The sequence below is a fragment of the Cetorhinus maximus genome, chromosome 38 (assembly GCF_964194155.1).
Source record: "Cetorhinus maximus chromosome 38, sCetMax3.hap1.1, whole genome shotgun sequence".
Classification (NCBI taxonomy): domain Eukaryota; kingdom Metazoa; phylum Chordata; class Chondrichthyes; order Lamniformes; family Cetorhinidae; genus Cetorhinus; species Cetorhinus maximus.
In genome coordinates, this window is record NC_135916.1 from 948623 (window position 1) to 969683 (window position 21061).

General features: G+C 45.3%; 2 protein-coding genes across 2 annotated transcripts; one reads left to right on the forward strand and one right to left on the reverse strand.

Moving 5' to 3' along the window:
• Positions 1–3437: 3437 nt before the first annotated feature.
• LOC144672343 (histone H2B 1.2-like) lies at positions 3438–3827 on the reverse strand. The gene has a single exon (XM_078534194.1). It carries the CDS (start codon positions 3813–3815, stop codon positions 3438–3440), a length of 378 nt encoding a protein of 125 aa, XP_078390320.1. The 5' UTR covers positions 3816–3827.
• A 16170-nt stretch (positions 3828–19997) lies between these two features.
• Positions 19998–20703, forward strand: LOC144672377 (histone H1-like). The gene has a single exon (XM_078534221.1). The coding sequence runs from the start codon at positions 20047–20049 to the stop codon at positions 20701–20703; it is 657 nt and encodes a 218-aa protein (XP_078390347.1). The 5' UTR covers positions 19998–20046.
• Positions 20704–21061: the final 358 nt, after the last annotated feature.

Consider the following 21061-nt stretch of genomic DNA (forward strand, 5'->3'; position numbering starts at 1 on the left):
TAGTGCCTATGTTTCTACCTCTACCACCCCCTCAGACAGTGCGTTTCAGATTCTAAACCCCCTCTGGATAAAAAAAAAATCCTCAAACCCCCTCTAAACCTTCTGCCCCTTTACCTTGAATATATTCCCCCTGCTTATTGGCACCTCCGCTAAGGAAAAAAGTTTCTTCCTCTCTATGCCCCTCACTATTTTATTGTATACCTCTATCACGTCCCCCCTAAGCCTTCCCTGCTCTAACGAAAACAACCCTAGTCTATCCAGTCTCTCTTCCTAGCTGAAATGCTCCAACACAGACAACATCCTTATGTGCAATTGCGTTTCAAGCGTTCATCTAAATACTTCTTACTTCACAATGCTTCCTTTCATCCTTTTTGTAACTTGCGGTCAAAAAGCTCTTTTTACATACGAAAAGTGGTCTCGTGTCAGTTCAAAATGGTAACAAGAAGAACTATGAGGTTGGAAAGTGTGGAAAGAAGATCTCCAGAGGAAATGAGGTCAGTAACAGTCCTGGAATAATTGGCTTGATGTTCAGTGGTGGGGTCATGGTCCAGGGGAAGGTAGGAGGAAGTGTCTGCGAGTTGACGCTCAGCCTCCGCGAGGTAGAGGTCAGCGCGCCAGACAACAACAGCACCACCCTTGTCAGAAGGTTTGATGACAATGTCAGGGTTGGACCTGAGAGAACGGAGTGCAGTAAGTTCAGAGAGAGACAGGTTAGAATGGGTGAGAGGAGCAGAGAAATCGAGACGACTGATGTCACGCCGAGAGTTCTCAATGAAAAGATCAAGAGAAGGGAAGAATCCAGAGGGAGGGGTCCAGGTGGAGGGAGAATATTGGAGGTGGGCAAAAGGATCCGTTGAACAGGGAGAGGACTCCTGCCCAAAGAAGTGAGCACGGAGACGAAGACGGCCGAAGAAGAGTTCAGCATCGTGCCGAGCCCGAAATTCATTGAGATGAGGGCGCAAGGGTATAAAACTGAGTACTTTGCTAAGCACTGAACGTTCAGCATCAGAGAGAGGAAGGTCAGAGAGTATGGTGAATACATGATCAGGGCTGGGATTGGAAAACGGGATGGGGACAGAGGGACAGGCAGGGGTGGAAGGTTTTTTTTTGGAAAAATATACTTTATTCATAAAATATCTTCAATCACATTCCAAAAACACCATTTCAAGGGTACAATCCGGTTCAACTTTTACAAATTGTATCACCAGGTGCATCAGTACAAACAATATTACAATCATTTACAGCCTTTCATTTTGAGCTGTACAGCCTGCGGGGGTTTAAACAGTTCCCAGCCCCTCGGTGCACTGTGGCAGAAAGGTCTTAGACAGCGACCCTTCCCCATTGCGCCTTTGCGGCAGCTGCCCCAAGCTTTAGTGTGTCCCTCAGCACGTAGTCCTGGACTTTGGAATGTGCCAGTCCGCAACACTCGGTTAGGGACAACTCTTTTTGCTGGAAGACCAACAAGTTTCGGGCAGACCAAAGCACGTCTTTCACCGAGTTGATGATCCTCCAGCTGCAGTTGATGTTTGTCTCGGTGTGTGTCCCTGGGAACAGCCAGTAGAGCACAGAGTCCTGTGTCACAGAACTGCTCGGGATGAACCTCGACAGCAACCACTGCATCTCTCTCCAGACCTTCTTCGCAAAGGCACAATCCACAAGGAGGTGAACAACGGTCCCTTCCCCACCACAGCCACCTCGAGGGCAACGTGCAGAGGGGGTGAGACTCCTGGCGTGTAGGATTTAATTTGAATCGTTCCTGAGCAAACGTAAGCCTCAAATCCAGCAATCAATCAGACAATGGAATAATCCAAATAAGATGGGCATCATGTGGCCTGACTGATGGAGATTAATTAGGAAGGAATGGGCTCAGCTGTAAACTAGCAGCTGACATGCTTTCAACTTTCCAAGTAACTCAACTCTTTCAAGTTATCAACAGTCACAGATTGCAACTCTTTCGAGTACAATCACAGTTCTTGGTTTCCGGGAGTGGGACATGAACCCACAACCCTCTGGTTCAAAGGCGAGGGTGCTATGAACTGAGCCACAGCTGACTCCTGGCGTGTAGGAAGGTCCTTGATAGGCGTTGGTATCGATGAGTTGTTGGAGCGTCGGAAGCGACGGAAATCGCTTTTTATAGGCAACTGCGCATCCCTATGCTAATGAAGGATGCGCGAAGGGAATGTTTGTGATTGGTTAACTTAGAATGATGTCAGTTTCAACGTTCTATGTTTCTGATTGGTTGCTTTAGGTAGCCAATAATATTCAGCTCTACTCACAGCCACAAGCGGCCGCAGCATTCTGGTCTCCCAGTCCCCTTGCCTGTTCCCCTTCACCATTTTCGGGTCCCTGCTTAATCCACCATGGCACAGGCGGCGCTAAATAATAGCGCCACATTCCAAAGGAATTGTCGGATTTCAAAAGCCCGTCAAAATATTTTTGAAACATGCAAGGGCTTTAATACACAATATCAGGTAAACCTGTATATCATCTTCCCACGGCAAAGGCTCCGAATATCTCCTGCAGTAAAACGATTTCACATTTCGTCACAAACCCCGGCTTCCCTTTCTAACCCCGATTCCTATTTGCGTTTATTCTCCGTCCCTTTGAAATCGCCTGTGCTTGCAAGGCCCAATGGACAATATAATCCCTGAGCGGATACACATCTGATCAACCTTTGTGAATAGGTCATATGGCAGGAGTAATAATTGGTTAACCTTCATGGATGTCGAGGGTAGAGGTGTCAGCTGTGGCTCAGTTCATAGAGGGTTGTGGGTTCATGTCCCACTCCTGGACAAGAACTGTGATTGTACTCGAAAGAGTTGCAATCTGTGACTGTTGATAACTCGAAAGAGTTTCATGGATGTCGACCTGGAGCGCACAGACTTGTGACGAAAAGTGAGAGTGAAGTCTTGCACCAAGAGTGGCAGATAATTGAATGTTTCATTCAGTAACAATTAAAGGCGATGTATCTTCAAGAAAAAATGTGATTTTATTTTTGATATTACGGGGCATGGAGAGAAAGCGGGAATATGGTGTTGAGATAGAGGATCAGCCATGATCATATCAATAACGGAGCAGCTCGAAGGGCCGAACGGCCTTCATCTGTTCCTAGTTCCTATGGAAGGCTGCGTCATTTTGCATTTTATCAGGTCTTTATTCAAATACAGGAAACTTGCATTAAAAATTAACACAAGTAAGGAAATTAACTCATTAGACTTAAAGGCCAAACACTGAAACACCATTTGACAGCACGTTAGTGTAATAGAAGCGAGAAAGTGCGTGTGAGCGGGGTCACGAGAGAGAGAAGAACATGAACATTTTAAACAAGGTGCCAAGTCTATTCTAACAGACGTTGTAGCTCTTGTCACAGAGGCTGTGGGTGGCTCTTAGAAGAGCCGTTGTGTTTTGGGTTGAATTTGTTTGCTCAGTTACGATTTTCACTTGGAGCTGGTGTACTTGGTCACCGCCTTGGTGCCCTCCGACACGGCGTGTTTGGCCAGTTCCCCTGGCAGCAGCAGGCGGACGGCGGTCTGGATCTCCCGGGAGCTGATGGTCTGCCGCTTGTTGTAATGGGCCAGGCGGGAAGCCTCGCCCGCGATGCGCTCGAAGATGTCGTTGACGAACGAGTTCATGATGCTCATGGCCCGGGAGGAGATGCCGGTGTCCGGGTGGACCTGCTTCATCACCTTGTAGATGTAGATGGAGTAACTCTCCTTCCTGGCCTTCTTCCTCTTCTTGCCGCTCTTGGGTGGCGTCTTCTTGACGACTTTCTTGGCGCCCTTCTTGGGAGCTCCTGCCTTTTTATCGTCAACCATGCTCAAGTTCAACTTCGGAAACAGAATAAATGAAATGCGCTCGCACAGCCCTTTTTATAGGCAACGCCTGAGGTCTATGCTAATGAAGGATGGGTGAAGGGAACGTTGCTGATTGGCTATTGTACGGTGATGTCAATTTCAGTCGTCCTGATTGGTTAGCGCCGCGCTCCTTTCACATCCAGTGCTTGCCACAGACACGCACTTGGCAACGCCAATCACGTCCTTCACCTTTAGCTCTGGCTCAGTCCATAGCACCCTCGCCTTTGAATCAGAAGGTTACGGGTTCATGTCCCACTCCCGGAAAAACCAAGAACTGTGATTGTACTCGAAAGAGTTGCAATCTGTGACTGTTGATAACTCGAAAGAGTTTTAGCTCTTCAGGCAACAAACCGATCAAATTTTCATCTTGCCTCATTTCTGAGGAAGGCTCGTCGATCTGAAACGATAACTATTGTCATTTTTAAAAAAAAATCATTCATGGGATGTGGGCGTCATGCAGCATTTATTGCCCCTGTTCAGAGGGCATTTAATTGTCAACCGCACTGATGATGTGGTTTTTTTCTGTAAGTTCCCATTGTTTTAATGCGACTTTAACAATCTACTTGTCAGATTTGGTACGTGTGAGTGTGTTGGGACAGTGACGGTCTTGGATTGTCCTTGTTAGCTTTTTATATATATATATATATATATAGTGTGTGTTTTATTTTGTACAGGATGCTTTTTTCCAACATTGTGTCTTTCTCTAGTATGTGAGTGTGGGCTTTAGTTTGTATACTTTTTGCTTTTGATATGATTTCCATTTCTCATTTGTTAATGTGCCTTTTACATTGAGTTGCTCACTCTCCGATGAGTGAGCATCCACTGTATGTGTCATTTTCTGGTCTGAGTGTGCATTTTATTCTGTCGTTTTCATTCATGGAACTGTTGGATATACACTATTCTTGTTAATTTCTGGCATCCAATTGTCACATTTAATTTCATTGCACCTTTCAGTTTCTGAAATGACATTGTAGCTTTTTATCGTTATGAGTGCATTTCTGATAAGCAAGTGTGGGTTTTGATCTCAATCTCCACGTTGCAGGTATGTTTATGTCAGTTTAGTGTTTATTTTGTACATGTTGAGCTCTGCTGTGAGAATCTGGGCTTTATCCTGAAAGTTACTTTCTAATAGGAGGTTGTAGATTAGAAACCACAATTTAGATTCAGTTACAGGCATGTGAATGTTAATATTTGTGCCATTTCTGTTAGGTGACTGTAAATATAATTCTGTTGCTGTCATTTTATGCTGCAGTGAATGATGTTTTCACTCTGGATCTGTCAATTTCTGATATGTGAATCTAGGTTTTAATTTGCACTTATCCGCTTTAGGTATGGAAGGAAGGTCCTTACTCTTTACCTGTTAATTTGTGGCAAGTGAATGGGATCAATGTGAACCTATCAGGCTCTGATATGTTATTTTGCAATTTAATATTTAGTTGACAGCTTCCAGCCTGTGAACCAGAATTTCCTTCTGTACCTTTCAGTTACACCTATGTGATTATCCATTTTTCTCTGGACAGTTAGTTTCGGGTATGGGTAAAAAGGTTTCTCCCCTGTATATTTTATATTTGGGCCAGTGAATGTGAGGCCACCCTGTACCTGTCAGTTCCTCATAAGTTGTTTTGTGTTTTATTCGGCACTTGCCTATTTCCAATATGAGAGTGTTGATTTTATGGTGTACGTTTCATTTACTGCAATAGAATATATCTATATTTATTTGGTACCTGTTTTTTCCCCCACATGCTAATTAGGTTTGGATTTTTCTCTGCATCTCTCAATCTCTGGAATGTAGTTATTGCCATAACTTGGCATCTGCATAAGATTAGTGAATAGTTGCTTTATTTACCCTGGCTATTCCTGACCTGTGAAATTCGATTTTTGATTGGATCTCACAGTGCTATGCTATAAGTGGGATTTGTGATTTGTCTGCATGCCTATTTTAAGTGAGTGCAATTTTTTTTAACCCCTCAACAGGGTATTTTGCTTGAGTATGACTATTTTTTTTTCTGTGCCTATGAGTTTATGGTAAGTGAGTGCATTATTTAATGCTATTCTGCTATGCAACTACTACAGCCACAGGAACAGGTCCAAACAGGTCTGTAGTGAGTGAAAAAAAAATCCTCATTCTCCAAAGCCTATTCTGCAACCTACAAGTCAAGAGGTAGTTTACATTGTCTTGGCTGACTGCACCTCCAGCAACACCAAAGGAGTTGTACACCATGTCAGACGAATTATTTGATTGGCACACAATTCACCATCTTAAACATTTACTCCCTCCCCCACTGTCACACACTGTGCAGCATCTACTGCAGCAAGTCAAGGAGACCTCTTCAACATCACCCTCCAAACCTACAAACATTTAGGCCTAGAAGAACATGGACAGTAGGTGCCAATAGGGAAGAACACCACCTGTAAATTCACAGTCAATACAAACACCATCCTCTCTTGAAAATATTTCACCATTCCTTCATTGTGGCTGGAGTAAAATCCTGTAACCCCCTACATAACCTATGACAGACAGACATCAAGGTGAAAGAAGGCAGAACACCACCACCTTCAAAATGGCAATTATGGAGAGAGAAAATTGCTGGCATTTGCAGTGATGGCTGCATTCAAAGAACAACTATAACAATACTAGTATCTGGCCTGCATGTGAAATACATTTATTCAGTATATCTTCATTACTGGTTCAATATGTGAGTATGTAAATCATTTTGTATCTGTCAGTCAATGCAAGTGAATTGTTGTAGGTTTCATTTTGTTTTCATCATTCTCTGCTCCAGTATGTGAGTTTCAGATGAATATCTGCTATTTTCTTCTCTGTGATTTTCTGGAATGTGGGTGTGGGAATGAAGTCGATATATGACTTTCACTGATTGGAATGCAACTATGGGATTCATGATGTACATTCTAGTCCTTTGAAAGGTGCTTGGCTGAGATTTTTTTCTGCATCTGTCATTGTCCGTTTTTTGTTATTGTTGAATTATTTCTCTCTCTGTCAATCTGGTACTGCATGTGAGTGCAGCATCTGTCAGTCTCTGAACTGAATGTGTGAGAGAGACTTATTATGTGTTGGTCAGTCTCTGCTTCTCTATTTGAGTGTTATTTGCGATCTATACCTCCCAGTCTGCCGACCACTGTTATTGTGTGTGACTGTGGGATTAATTCTGTGATATTCACTCCTTGGGAACCTGTGGCTGTTGGACTCAATCTGTATCTCTCCACCTCTCATACATTATTAGGTTAATTCTCTGACTATCATTCCTTGCAGCTGTGTAATTAAGGCCTCAATTCTGCATCTGTTAGTCTCTGATTTAGAATATGACTGTGGTATATAGTCTGTATCTTGCCATACATGTCAGTGTGGATTATTTTTATTTCTCCCATTCTCTGGTACTGAACTTGGCAGTTAGTTTAATTATGTACCAGTCAATTTTGTGTGATTTATGTGAAACAGCTTTCAATTGTTTATCTAGCTATTGTACTGTGTGAGAGCATGAGATGAATTATGTGCCTGTCTATGGAACTGACTGTGAATTTGCAATCTATTTCCTACGTAAATCTTCAGAATTACATGTGGAGCCCATTCTGAAGCTGCCAGTGTGTGGAAGTGGATACCAAGTTTGACATTAGCTCTGCAGTCATCAGCCTTCGACTAAATGCATCTGTGCATGACTCATTCTGTAAGTATCAGTCTCTGGTATTGTATACAAATGCTGTTTTCCTTCTGCATCTGTCAGTCATGGTGCTGTGTATGAGTGTCGGATTAACTTTATAGAGTTACTCCGTCATTCTCTGATTCTGGGTGAGTTGCAGATTCATTTGGCTTCAATATTACTTTTGTTAAATGAGAACCCAAGTGTTTCATTCAGTGCTTTCTTCCAGTTTCCTCTGAAATATAATACTTTTGCTTTAAATCTGCAGCTGTCAGTCTATGGTATTGCATGTGAATGTGGCATTCTTTCTCTGTCAGTCCCTGCATTTGTACATGAGAGTGCCATTAATTGGAACTCTAACATCCTCTGGTGCTATCAGTGAAAGTGGGATATAATCTGTAGCCGTCCATATTCTTTTCCTGTCAACATCTTCTACTGCGTTTGATTCAGATCTGTCTTGTATCAGTCAATCTGTGGCACTTTAAATAATTGGCATTGGTGTATGGCTTTTAGTGTTTTATTTTGCTTTTTTTTCCTGTGTGTGTAATTGTGGTTTTCAATTTGCCTGTATGAGGTGGGATTAATGCAATGAATGCTATGTGAGTGTGGGCATGTTACTGTATTAGCCAGTCTTATCAAATCAAACGTGAGCATGGATAAATACATTTTTCATCAACATCTGGCAGGTATTGAGTGCGGGGTTCATTTAATATCTCAGTTTATTGATATTTTATCTGAATGTGCAGCTCAGTGTGTGTCAATGTCCTGTAAAGTGATTGAGTGCAGAATTTACTTGTACCTGTGACAATGTGATATCTCACAGCATTGTGAGTTTCATTCTGTATTTTCAATCTCTACTGCTTGATGGCAATGAGGTTTCTTTCTTACCCAACTGCCTAAGTAAATGACTTCATTATATCTTTATCAGTCTCTGGTGCTGTGTATGACATTGGGCTGCTTGCTGCATCTTCCAGTCAATGTTAATGCAAATAAAAGTAGGTTGAATTCTATATTTGTCAGTTCCTGGATTGAATATGTGTTTTGGATTCATTGTTCATATGCCTGTCTCTAGGCGAGTATGAGAGTGTGGGATTCATTTTTCTATCTATGTATCTCTGGTGCTGTGTGTAAAGTGTGGAATTTTTTCTGTATTGGTACTTAATATGTATCTCAGGCACTGTGTTGTTTAGCTAATTACTCTACTAATATTTGTTGAACCTTTGCTTTATTGTAAAAGACATATTCAATGATTTTTTTTTTTCCAGAGCCATAGACTGCATTCAATAGTTCTAAGCAGGTTATGTAGTGGTACTTAATTTATATTTTAATTCGAGTTTGTTTTTCACAGCAATATATGTGTCAACCTGATACATGGCCTAGTATGTAATTCCGGCAGTATGTTAAAAGGGAATTATTTCATTAACTGTATGTTCTAGTCTAACAATTTGTGAGATTTTTGGTCTGGTGCTTGATGCATAGCTCAGTCTAAATTCTGAGGTTCTTAATTGCAATTCATACTGTATCTTACAGTAGGTTCAATTTTGTCTGATCTAGTCAATGATTTGTATTTTATTTGTGCCAAAGTGACAACGTGCATTTAAATCTAATCGTGAGGCATTAAGTTGATGGGAAATTGAAACAACTTCTCACACCAGAGCTCTGTTTCCCTTTTTTATTGAAAGGTTGCCTCTCAACCTTGGAATCTATGTGAACTTGTATATTTTTCTTTGAGGGTGGGCCTAATGATCTGGCACTATCTCTGTGCTTTGTGGGTGATATTGTACTTACTGTGTGTTGAAACCATCACTTCTGCTTATTTCGAGGAATCATCTGGTTCTTTCAATTACTTCCATCGACAAAGAAAACATAACTGCTATACCTGAAGGTTGGGTGAACTGGAAGATACAAAAGTGAACAGTGTATTATATTTTATCCAAGAATAATTATAATGAATAATCGCAAGAGCTAAACCAACATCGCTTGAGGGCCTGAGCCCACCTTAGTGCTCCAGCAATCTGTCCCTGCTTATCTGTGATTTTGAGCAGCTTTTCACCAATTTTCTGGCATTCAGAAACAACCCATTCGCTGCCCTGCCCCTTGGATTGGGCAGTCCTATGGAGCAGTGACTGTTGCAAAGTTCGGATTTCTATTTGCAGCTGCCTTTGAACGAACTGCCGTTTGGTATTGTCACTGTAGTAGAAACCCAGAGGCCCATGCTAATCCTTGTATTCTGCCACGGCAGGAAAAAACCTGGAATTAAAAGTCTGATTTGTCAATGGATCGACCCATCTGGTTCACTCATGCCCTTTAGGGAAGGGGATCTGCCACCCTTGCCCGGTCTGGCCTACATGTGACTCCTGACCCACAGCCAATGTGGTTTACCCTTACATGGCCTCTGAACAAGGCCTGGCCAGCGACACCCACATGAATGAATAACAAAAAAACCGTGCAACTGTTTAAAATGTGACTTTCACATTTCCCCACCATGGTGGCTGCATTTGATCTTCTCTGAGTCACTGGAAACATTGTTAGTTTGCTGCAACTTTCTCCCTGTCCAATAACAAGGGGGCGACCGGGACTGAGCTGGTGCGTACTCTCAGTTTTGAGAGGACAAAGCAGCAACTACCTTAAGTACCTTCTTCGCACACTGTGCAAGCATTGCCAGAGAATTGTCTCTCGCTACCTCCCAGCCTCCCCATCCATCTGCCCCCCCCCCCATCCTCCTCCCGCCCCTTCCCCATCCCCCCTCAAAGACCCCGCCCCTCCACCCTCCCTCCTCCCGCCCATCCCCTCCACCCTCCCTCCTCCCGCCCATCCCCCCTTCCTCCTACCGTCACCATCCTCCCTCCTCCCCATCCCCTTCCTCACCTCCCATTCCCTTCCTCGCCCCACATCCCCTTCCTCCCTGCTCATCCCCTCCCTCCCTCCCCCATCCCCTTCCTCCCTCCCCCATCCCCTTCCTCCCTCTCCGATCCCCTTCCTCCCCTAACCTCCCCCATCCCCTTCCTCCCTCCCCATCCCCTTCCTCCCTCCCCCATCCCCTTCCTCCCTCCCCCATCCCCTTCCTCCCTCCCCTCATCCCCTTTCTCCCTCCCCCATCCCCTTCCTCCCTCCCCCCCATCCCCTTCCTCCCTCCCCTCATCCCCTCCCTCCCCCCCCATCCCCTTCCTCCCTCCCTCCCCATCCCCTTCCTCCCTCCCCCCCCATCCCCTTCCTCCCTCCCCCCCCATCCCCTTCCTCCCTCCCCCCCTCATCCACTTCCTCCCCCCATCCACTTCCTCCCTCCCCTCATCCACTTCCTCCCCCCATCCACTTCCTCCCTCCCCCATCCCCTTACTCCCTCTCATCCACTTCCTCCCTCCCATCCCCTTCCTCCCCCCTTATCCCATTCCTCCTCCCCCATCCCCTTCCTCCTACCCCCTCCCCCCCATTCCCTTCCCCTCTCCCCTCCCCCTCTCCCCCTCTCCCTTCCCCCTCCCCCCCTCCCCACCGTCCCCCGGGGACCCGCTCCTGCCCAGAGTGCCCAGCGAAAGCAGCGGCCGCCTCCCTCTCAGCCGCCCTGGTTTTCAATCCCATTGTCTGAGCAGAACCCGCGGACGCCATTCTAAACCCATCCGCTGCTGTGAGCGGGTGCTGTTTGTTTATTCACCTCTGGGGGGCGATAATATCTCCGCCCGCTGCCGAATTAAACCCGATTGTGGGTCACTGAGTGAACGGGGCACGGGGGTGGGGGGGTGGTGGTCCGCGCATGCGCTCCTATCCTCAGGGGAGCGAGACCGGGTTAAGGCGCGCGTGCGCAGATCTCCTGAACAATTCAGCAGACTGAATGGGAGTTTCTACCAGTTCAATTTCTGAACCTGTGCTGGCGCGGGGAGTGGGTGTGTGTGTCTGTGTGGGGCAGGGGGTGTGGGTGAGGGGGAGGGGTGGGGGTGTGCCGTTCGGGGCAAAGGGGCGCTGGGTGAAAGTGGGACCAATAGCGTTTGAAGGGCTATTGTTTGTCCCATTTAGAGATTCAATAACCAGTCACCGCCTGCAAATTATTTGCTCTTATATTGTCACCCATCCCGTTAAATTTAGATAAAAGCAAAATACTGGGGGTGCTGGAAATCTGAAATAAAAACAAAAATAGCTGGAACAGCTCACAGCATCTGCGGAGTTAAATTTAGACTTTCTGTAACCTAGGATGTTAGCAATTTTCTTCATTTTCACCTTTATCAGATTTTACATTGAATTTGATTAAACGTTGTTCACTCTTATATAAATATTATCTTTATTGTCCGATTATACAGGGATCATACGGCGCAGAAACAGGCCCTTCGGCCCATCCCGTCCGTGCCTGCCATCAGGCACCTATCCATTCAAATCCCATTTTCCAGCACTTGGCCAGTAGCCCTGCATGCTCTGGCGTTTCACGTCTTCTTTGTCGATGGAATTAATTGAAAGAACCAGATGATCCCTCGAAACAAGCAAACGTGATGGTTTCAACACACAGTAAGTACAGTATCACTCACAAAGCAAGGAGATAGTGCCAGATCATTAGGTCCACCATCAAAAAAAAATACACAGGCTCACATAGGTTGAGAAGCAACTTTTGCATTAGTACTCCTTAAGAAACAAGTCTGACTCAACAGCTCAATCCTAAATGTATCATGGTCCATCATTTTGTTGGTCTAAAACATATTCTACCTGGGACAAATACTGGGTGAAACAAAAAAAAACAGAACTCTTGGTTCTACGGGTTGTTCCCAGGGACACACACTGAGACAAACATCAACTGCAGCTGGAGGATCATCAACTCGGTCTTTGGTCTGCTCGAAACTTCTTGGTCTTCCAGTGCAAAGGGTTGTCCCCGACTGAGTGTTGCAGACTGGCACATTCCAAGGTCCAGGACTACGTGCTGATGGACACACTAAAGCTTGGGGCAGCCGCCGCAAAGGTCCAGTGGGGAAAGGTCGCTGTCTAAGACCTTTCACCATAGTTCACCCGAGGGGCTGGGGATTGTATAGACCCCCTCGGGCTGTATGACTCACAGTGAATGTATGCAGTGAATATTGCAAGGATCACAATTGTACTGAAGCACCCTCAGAGTGCAACAAGATCTATGTGGACGACGTAAATGCTATTGCAATGTCTCGTTGTCTGTTATGATCCGCTTGAAATGTCTGCAAAGTTCCTCTGATTGAATTGAAACACCTTAAGGTGCGACATGATCTATGTGGATAACTTGAAAATGAATGCACTTTTTGGAATGGCCATTTTGAAATGTTTTGTAGTGTCCTTTCAGATATATTATGAATAAAGTCTATTTATGCTAAGAAAAACTGCTTCCTGGTTGTGCTATGCTGCCGAATCCAATCTATCAGACTAAGACTTTAATCAAAGCACTAAACTTAAGTTGCAATCTTCTATAATCATTGCATTTTTAAGTAGCGCCTCTTCATTGCTCGTTTCAGGCCAACACAATAAATAGATGAATTCCAAAGCACCCTGTTGTTAATTTAATTCTATTTATGGAATCTCGGCTGAATGATTGCGATTTTATGTAATCTTTTCTTGCGAATGCGACAAAAGAAATTTACCCTTCCTCATTTTCCAATAGTCCCATTCTTTCCAAAACTGTTATAACGTGCAATGTTTAACATGCTGTTAAATTGCTGCAGTTTCTCTGTTATGGACACGATGACATTTTATAAACTGCATTTTGGACATCTTATTGAGTCAATGTATTCCCAGTAACCACATTTCTTAAGTTCTGCTTATCAGTGCATAAATCTCTCCTTCTGGCACGAGACCTTGATTTGTCCTTGAACCCTTTGAGCACAGCAGAGCCTTTGAATATCTGTAAGACAGCAATAGAGCGATCCTTGATAACCAAGGGGTTGAGTTGAGGTTACAATCGCATCAGCCAAGATCTCATTGAATGGCGAAGCTAGCCGGAAGGGCTGAGTGGCCTACTCCTGCTCCAAATTAGTACATTTCTATTGTCTAACAAAAACAAAAATACCTGGAAAACTCAGCAGGTCTGACAGCATCTGCAGAGAGGGACACAGTTGACATTTCAAGTCCGTAAGACCCTTCATCAGAACTAAGACATGTAGAAGTGAGAAGAAATATAAGTTGGTAGAAGGGGGTGGGACAGGAGATCTCGATAGGGGGCCAGTGATAGGTGGAGGCCAAGAAGAAACTGCCAAAGATGTCATAGACAAAAGGACAAAAGGGGTGTTGACGGTGGTGATATTATCTAAAGGATGTGCTAATGGGGACATTAAGGGAAGCAAGCTAGTGGAAGGTGGCCCTAGTACGGGTGGGGTGGAGGGAAGGGATCGAAATGGACTAAAAGGTGCAGCTGGAACAATAGATCGAAATAAATTTTAAAATATGGGGGAAAAGAAAAAATATATAGTTGTAAAAATATATATAAATTATTGGAAAAGGGGGGATCGGAAAGGGGGAGGGGATGGAGGAGAGAGTTCATGATCTCAAATTGTTGAACTCATTATTAAGTCCAGAAGACCGTAAAGGGCCTAGTTGAAAGATTTCTATGTATGTTCGTATGTTTATTCTGTTTAAGCTATTTTAAAAAAAAACTGTCACTATGATGTATTGGCGTCAATGATGTTATTATTAACTTCATCAAGCACCAAGAAGTATTCATAGCAGAGTTTGGCAGCTGAACTTTGCTTATCTCTATTTTTGTACATTTGAAATCCAGTATTGTTATTATTTCTGACTGAGTACACAGTTAGTAGTTCAGATAACTGTTCATGTATTTTAGGAAAGTTTTCTTTAAAACAAAGTGAGCTTGAATTTTACGTTTGAATGTAAAATGTGATGAAAATGTGTTTATTGTTTTATTTCATTATCTCCGGCTTGGAACTACTACTTGGGGATGACACAAAGATTGACCGGGTGGTTAAAACTGAGATTGAGTGTCCTGGGCTGCAGGAAGATATAGACGGGATGGTCAAATGGGCAGATAAGTGCCAGATGGAATTTAACCCAGAAAAGTGTGAGGTGATACACTTTGGAAGGAATAATTTGACAAGGAAGTATTCAATGAACGGCATGACACTAAGAAGTTCTGAGGAACAAATGGACCTTGGTGTGTGTGTCCATAGATCTCTGAAGGTGGAGGGGCATGTTCGTAGGGTGGGGGAAAAGGCATATGGGACACTTGCCTTTATCAATCGAGGCATAGATTAGAAAAGTAGGGAGGTCATGTTGGAGTTGTATAGAACCTTGGTGAGGCCACAGCTGGAGTACTGTGTGCAGTTCTGGTCGCCACATTATAGGAAGGATGTAATTGCACTGGAGGGGGTACAGAGGAGATTCACCAGGATGTTGCCTGGGATGAAACATTTAAGTTATGAAGAGAGGTTGGATAGACTTGGGTTGGGTGTAAACTTGGTAGTCAGGTTAATTCAGAACTTTGGGATTTGTTGTAGTATAAAATAACTAATCTTATGTAAATGCTTGATTTTTTTTTTAATTTTGTTAATAAATGTTTCAATTTATGTTTTAAAATCTCTAAAGGTGTTACTGGAGTCATGACATCTGAATTCAGTGCCCAAATCTTCTCATAACAAGTACAAATTGGGAAACCATTGTGCTAGCGTGGCCAGGATTCCCTTGTAGGACGCATCACCTGCCCTTTTATAACAGGTCCCCCTTTTTCGACGTCGGAGACCCTCTCCACACTGAAGTTCATGACATGAGATTCACAAGTTTATGGCTTGAACAGAATGACCAGAAAAGCAACGTTTCTGCTGATAATTCACAATCGCTTCATTGAATTACCTGCATCTCTATGTGAAGGGTTGCACTCAGCAATCATGAAATGCAGTTACAATTACAACTACACTACCCAGAACGCTGTCCCACACCTCGTTCCTAACATTATACTTAATTCTTTATACCTCAACTTAATACTTACAATCACCCCATCGATTAGTCTTCCAATGATATTGTAGGTCCCTCAGTGGAGTTGACCAGACTCTACCGACTCCCTTGACTGCCTTTAGAAATCAGTGGTGTGCTCTGATTTCTGGCCCCAATTATACCATTTCTGCTGCTGGGCTTGGCCAACTCATTTCAATGTCCAGGAGTTAGCATCCTTAGTTTAGTCCGCACATAGTCAAGATAAATATGATCAGCTCATGCTGTTTGAAACACTGGTCTTTCCTTGGAACATACCTCCCAGACAACTATGATCAGCTCTCACGTTGATTAAGCAATTCTCCTGCTATATATGAGAAAATTTGTCGACTAGGCTCCAAGGTCCATCAAGCTGTGCAGATGAAAGGCATGCTTCTTGTGCCGTGGTATCGGGTAATCAGTATCTAAACTGCGTTAGGCAATGGCATTTCCCTGGTACTTTTCCTTTTTCCACAATAGCTATCGGTCACTGTACAATGCCCTTTGATGAGCTACTGTCCTTTACTAAGTGCCTGAATTAACCCCTTGCTGCACAGCCCCGAGCCATTGGCTGCAGGCTTGGATTCTGTACTGTGGTGAAAAAAAATAACATGAGGTCAAAACACGTCCGTGGGTTTGGGTTTTATACTCCATAAATTTCCTAGTTGGAGCCGATTCCAATCCTCAGAAGCCAAGCACACCACCACGGAACAGATAATTATAGTGACCAACTACAATGGCCCCATATAGATATCTACAATGCAGCGAGCAATTAAAAAAATACAATGTAAAATTTAAGATATGATGACATCTACCCTCGAAAAAATTTACATCATCACATCCCTTAAAACAATCGGTGTGCCATGGCTAAATCAAAACAAAGGTTTAAACATTAGCTGTGGTCCAATTCCTGCTCAGAGGTAGGCAATTTCACTGAGCGCTTTTAGCTTTACGCCACTTCTCAAATTTCCATGCAATTAACTAAATTGCAGGCTCATGATCCGATTTCCTCCCATTCTAAGCACCAATGATTCGTTTTGCCCCCATGCTAACTCATTTTAAGGCTGAACTGATTGCAACCTTAGCACCTCAGTCCGATGTGGAGCGAAGGTTTACCCGACTGATTCCTGGGATGGCGGGACCGACATATGAGGAGAGATCGAGTCGATTAGGATTATATTCGTGGTAGTTCAGAAGAATGAGGGGGGATCTCATAGAAACCTATAAAATTCTAACAGGACTGGACAGGGTGGATGCAGGAAGGATGTTCCCGATGGTGGGGGGAATCAAGAACCAGGGGTCACAGTCTGAGGATATGGGCTAGGTCATTTAGGGCTGAGATGAGGAGAAATTTCTTCACCCAGAGAGTGGTGAGCCTGTGGAATTCGTTACCACAGAAAGAAGTTGAGACCAAAACATTGTTTGTTTTCAAGATGGAGTTAGATATAGCTCTTGGGGCGGAAGGGATCAAAGGATATGGGGAGAAAGCAGGAGCAGGATATTGAGTTGGATGATCAGCCATGATCACAATGAATGGTGGAGCAGGCTCGAAGGGCCGAATGGCCTACTCCTGCTCCTAGTTTCCATGTTTCTATGTCCTGTCAGGCCCTCATAATTCTTGACTCTCTTGTAGATTAAAAATATGCCTAATTCAGTTTTGGACATATTCAATGACTCAACCCACTGTGCTCTCTGTGGAAGAGAATTCCAGCAACTAACAATCCTCTGAGAGAAGAAATTCCTCCTCATCTTAATTCAGAGACTCCTTATTTTTAAACATTGCCCCCTACTTCTAGATATAAACTCTCACCATCTATCCTGCCAAACAACCCCCAACAAAATCTTTCTCATGTTTCAAGGAGATCATCTTTCATGCTCCGAAGCTCCAATAAGTATAGGCCCAAAATATTCAACCTTTCCTCATAAGCACCCCTTCATCCCAGGAATCAGCACAGGGAGCCTTATTTGACCAGTTTGCAATGTAATGATATCCCTTTCTGATTTTATACATATGCTTGGAGCACATTTATTATTTGTGATATGTGTGTACTCTGTTGTAACATTGATACTGTATCTGACATCCTCAGCTGATGCATTCGATAGTGAAATACTGTTGCTCATTGTGATATCGACATGTGGTTCGGTATTGGAAGATGAAATGTCTCTCCCTCTCCCTCTACTCCCTCTCTCTTTCTCCATCCCTCCCTCTCTCTTTCTCCATCCCTCCCTCTCTCTTTCTCCCTCCCTCCCTCTCTTTTTCACCCTCGCTCACTCTTTCTCCTTCCCTCCCTCTCTCTCCCTCCTTCTCTCTTTTCCCTTCTCTCTTTTCCCCTCCCTCCCTCTCTCTTTCCCCCTTCTCTCTTTCCCCCACCGTGTCTCTCTTTCCCACTCCCCCTCTCTCCTTCCCATTCCCTCCTTCTCACTTTCTACCCCTCTCTCTCTCTTCCCCCTCCCTCCCTAACTCTTTCCCCTTCTCTCTTTTCCCGCTCCCTCCCTCTCTTTCTCCCTCCCTCCCGCTCTATTTCACACTCCCTCCCTCTCCCCTTCCCCCTCCCTCTCTCTTTCTCCCTACTTCCCTCTCTCTCCCCCTCCCTCCATCCCTCTCTCTTTCCCCTCCCTCACTTTACCCCTCCATCCCTCTCTTTTTCCCATTTTTTCTCCTACCCCTCCCTATCTCTTTCCCTCTCCCTCTCTCTTTCCTCCTCCCTCCCTCTCTCCTTCCCCTTCCCTCCCTCTCTCTTTCTCCCTCCCTCACGCTCTTTTTCACCCTCCCTCCCTCTTTCTCCCTCCCTCCCTCCCTTTTCTCCCTCCCTCTCTCTTTCTCCTTCCCTCCCTCTCTCTCCCTCCCTCTCTCTTTCCACCCTCCTCTCTTTACCCCTCCCTCGCTCTCTCTTTTCCCCTTCTCTTTTTCCCCCTCCCTGTGTCTCTCTTTCCCACTCCCCTTCTCTCCTTCCCATTCCCTCCCTCTCACTTTCTACCTCTCTCTCTCTTCCCCCTCCCTCCCTAACTCTTTCCCCCTTCTCTCTTTTCCCCCTCCGTCCCTCTCTTTCTCCCTCCCTCCCGCTCTATTTCACACTCCCTCCCTCTCTCCTACCCCCTCCCTCTCTCTTGCTCCCTCCTTCCCTCTCTCTTCCCCCTCCCTCCATCCCTCTCTCTTTCCCCTCCCTCACTTTACCCCTCCCTCCCTCTCATTTCCCCCTTCTTTCTTTACCCCTCCCTCTCTCTTTCCCTCTCCCTCCCTCTCTCCCTCCTCCTCCCTCCCTCTCTCCCTCCTCCTCCCTCCCTCTCTCCCTCCTCCTCCCTCCCTCTCTCTTTCCCCCTCCCTCACTCTCTCCCTCCCTCTCTCCCTCCTCCTCCCTCCCTCTCTCCCTCCTCCTCCCTCCCTCTCTCCTTCCCCCTCCCTACTTCTCTCCGTTTAATTTTTACATGTTTGTATAGGTTATTTTACATGTCATGGACAAAGTAATAGGGTATATAAAAATGGCAGTGTGGACACTCCCGCTGTGTTGTGGGTGAGGCAGTCACTGCCATTTCCCTTCGAGCCTCTCTCCACCCCCCAACTCCTCTCAGAAGGTAAAACGGTGAAGGGACTTCTATTTTTTTTAAATCTCCAGTTCGGGTCAGCCTGACACTGTCCAAAAATCCACTATCAGCGAGTGTGGGATTAAGCTTTAATGTAAGGTCTCTGGTTGGTGAGTTTCGGATATATTGTCACTGGTCAGTGCACGGGGAGCAATTAAGACAAGAACATTTGGAGGTATAGAGAAAGGCTACATTGTCTTTCACGTTCAAGAAACGTATTGATGTCTGCCATCAATGCAAATACTTTAAAACAGACAGGATTGCATCCTGCAGAGGAATCAGGTCACCTGAATATGTGCGGGACTCAAACCTTAGAGATTTTAAAAGTTAATGATTGAGAATCGAGAATATACCCCCCAGGTCCCACCACCCCCACCCCGTCTCAGCTCCTCAGGCTCCCCAGAATCGGGAAGGATGGTCGAAAGGAGGGGACAATCTGCCCAGGAATTTTTACATGAGCTGAACTTGCGTGGATCTGAATTTAGAAAAGGAGAGAGTGCATGAAAGGGGCGGGCAAATCAGACTAATACCGTTGTGTTTGTGCGTCCCTACTGATCGTGAGATTTCCGAAACAATATTGTGTAATGTGCATGTAATTCCGATTCAAACATTCCCTCACCTCCCCTACTTAACCCCAAAGTGAGTCTTCGAGGGGATTTCTTTTCTCATTTCCAGATTTAAGTCCAAAAGTAGAGAAATTCTCAGAGATGGGGTGAGAGAGCATGCCCAGCACGGCGGCAAAACGCGATAATGTCGAGCATGGAGTCTTCAATTCGCGTGACATCTTTTCGACAGCAAACATTACAATGTCAGAGATAAGATGGATTCAGTCTGGGAAACTGGAGAGCCGGAATTTCCATGGAATTGGGGAGTTTGTGAGGAGAGAAAAACACAGAGAGGCAGCAGCAGCCTGGAGCTGACAGCAGCCTGTCTCCGCCCCGTCCGCTCGCTGCCTTTAAGTTGCTCAGTGCCGCCACCAGCGGCTTCATTTCAGAGGCCGTTCAGATTGACAGAGACACTTTTGTGCAGAATCCCGGAACATGACCGATACTGCAGCCGCCGAAACGGCTCCTCCAGCCGCTCCCGCCGCCCAGGTCAAGACTCCCAAGAAGAAGAAGAAGGCGGCTCCCCGGAGCAGTGCAGCCGGTCCCAAGCTGGGCGAGCAGATCCTCAAGGTGGTGGCGGATTGCAGCGATCGCAAGGGGATGTCGCTGCCCGCGATCAAGAAGGCGCTGCGCGGCAAAGGGCTGGATGTGGAGAAACTGGGCTCCCAGATCAAGCAAAGCATCAAGAGGAATGTGAAGAATGGCTTCCTGGTTCAGGTCAAGGGCACGGGCGCCTCGGGCTCCTTCAAAGTCCCTAAGAACCCAACCCCGGGGAAAGTGGGAAAGAAGGCGAAGGCAGCAGCTGGCAAGAAATCTCCAGTGAAGAAAGCGGCAGCCAAGAAGGTGACAGCAAAGAAAGCAACGGCCAAGAAGACTCCAGTCAAGAAAGCAACGGCCAAGAAATCTCCAGTCAAGAAAGCAGCGGCCAAGAAATCCCCAGCGAAGAAAGCAGCGGCCAAGAAACCAGCCAAGAAGGCGGCAACTCCCAAAAAGCCGGTGAAGAAAGCAGCCCCCAAGAAAAAGTCTCCGGCCAAGAAGGTGACGGGCGTCAAAAAAGTGGCGATAGGGAGGGCCAAGCCCAAAACGAGATAAGCAAAGACAGGAAAGAAGGGAAAGATCCCGAGCAAATTGTAAACCTCTAAACCCAAAGGCTCTTTTCAGAGCCACCCACATTTCACATGAAAGAGCTGATCCCCTGATCATTTGATCCCTGTCTCCGCGCTGGGAGCTGATTTCAGGTGGAAATGTTTTATTTTCCTGTAAATCCAGTTTTCCCCGCTGACTGACTGAAATGCGCTCCACCCGCACTTCCACTCCCTCCCCCAACTCCGACTCTCATTCCTGCAATAACACACATCGATATCCTTTCCGATTAGTATCCAAGGTGTGTCCGAGAGCACTTAATGTTTATCTTCCTTTATTCACATTTTCAGGGTGGGAGTCTACAATA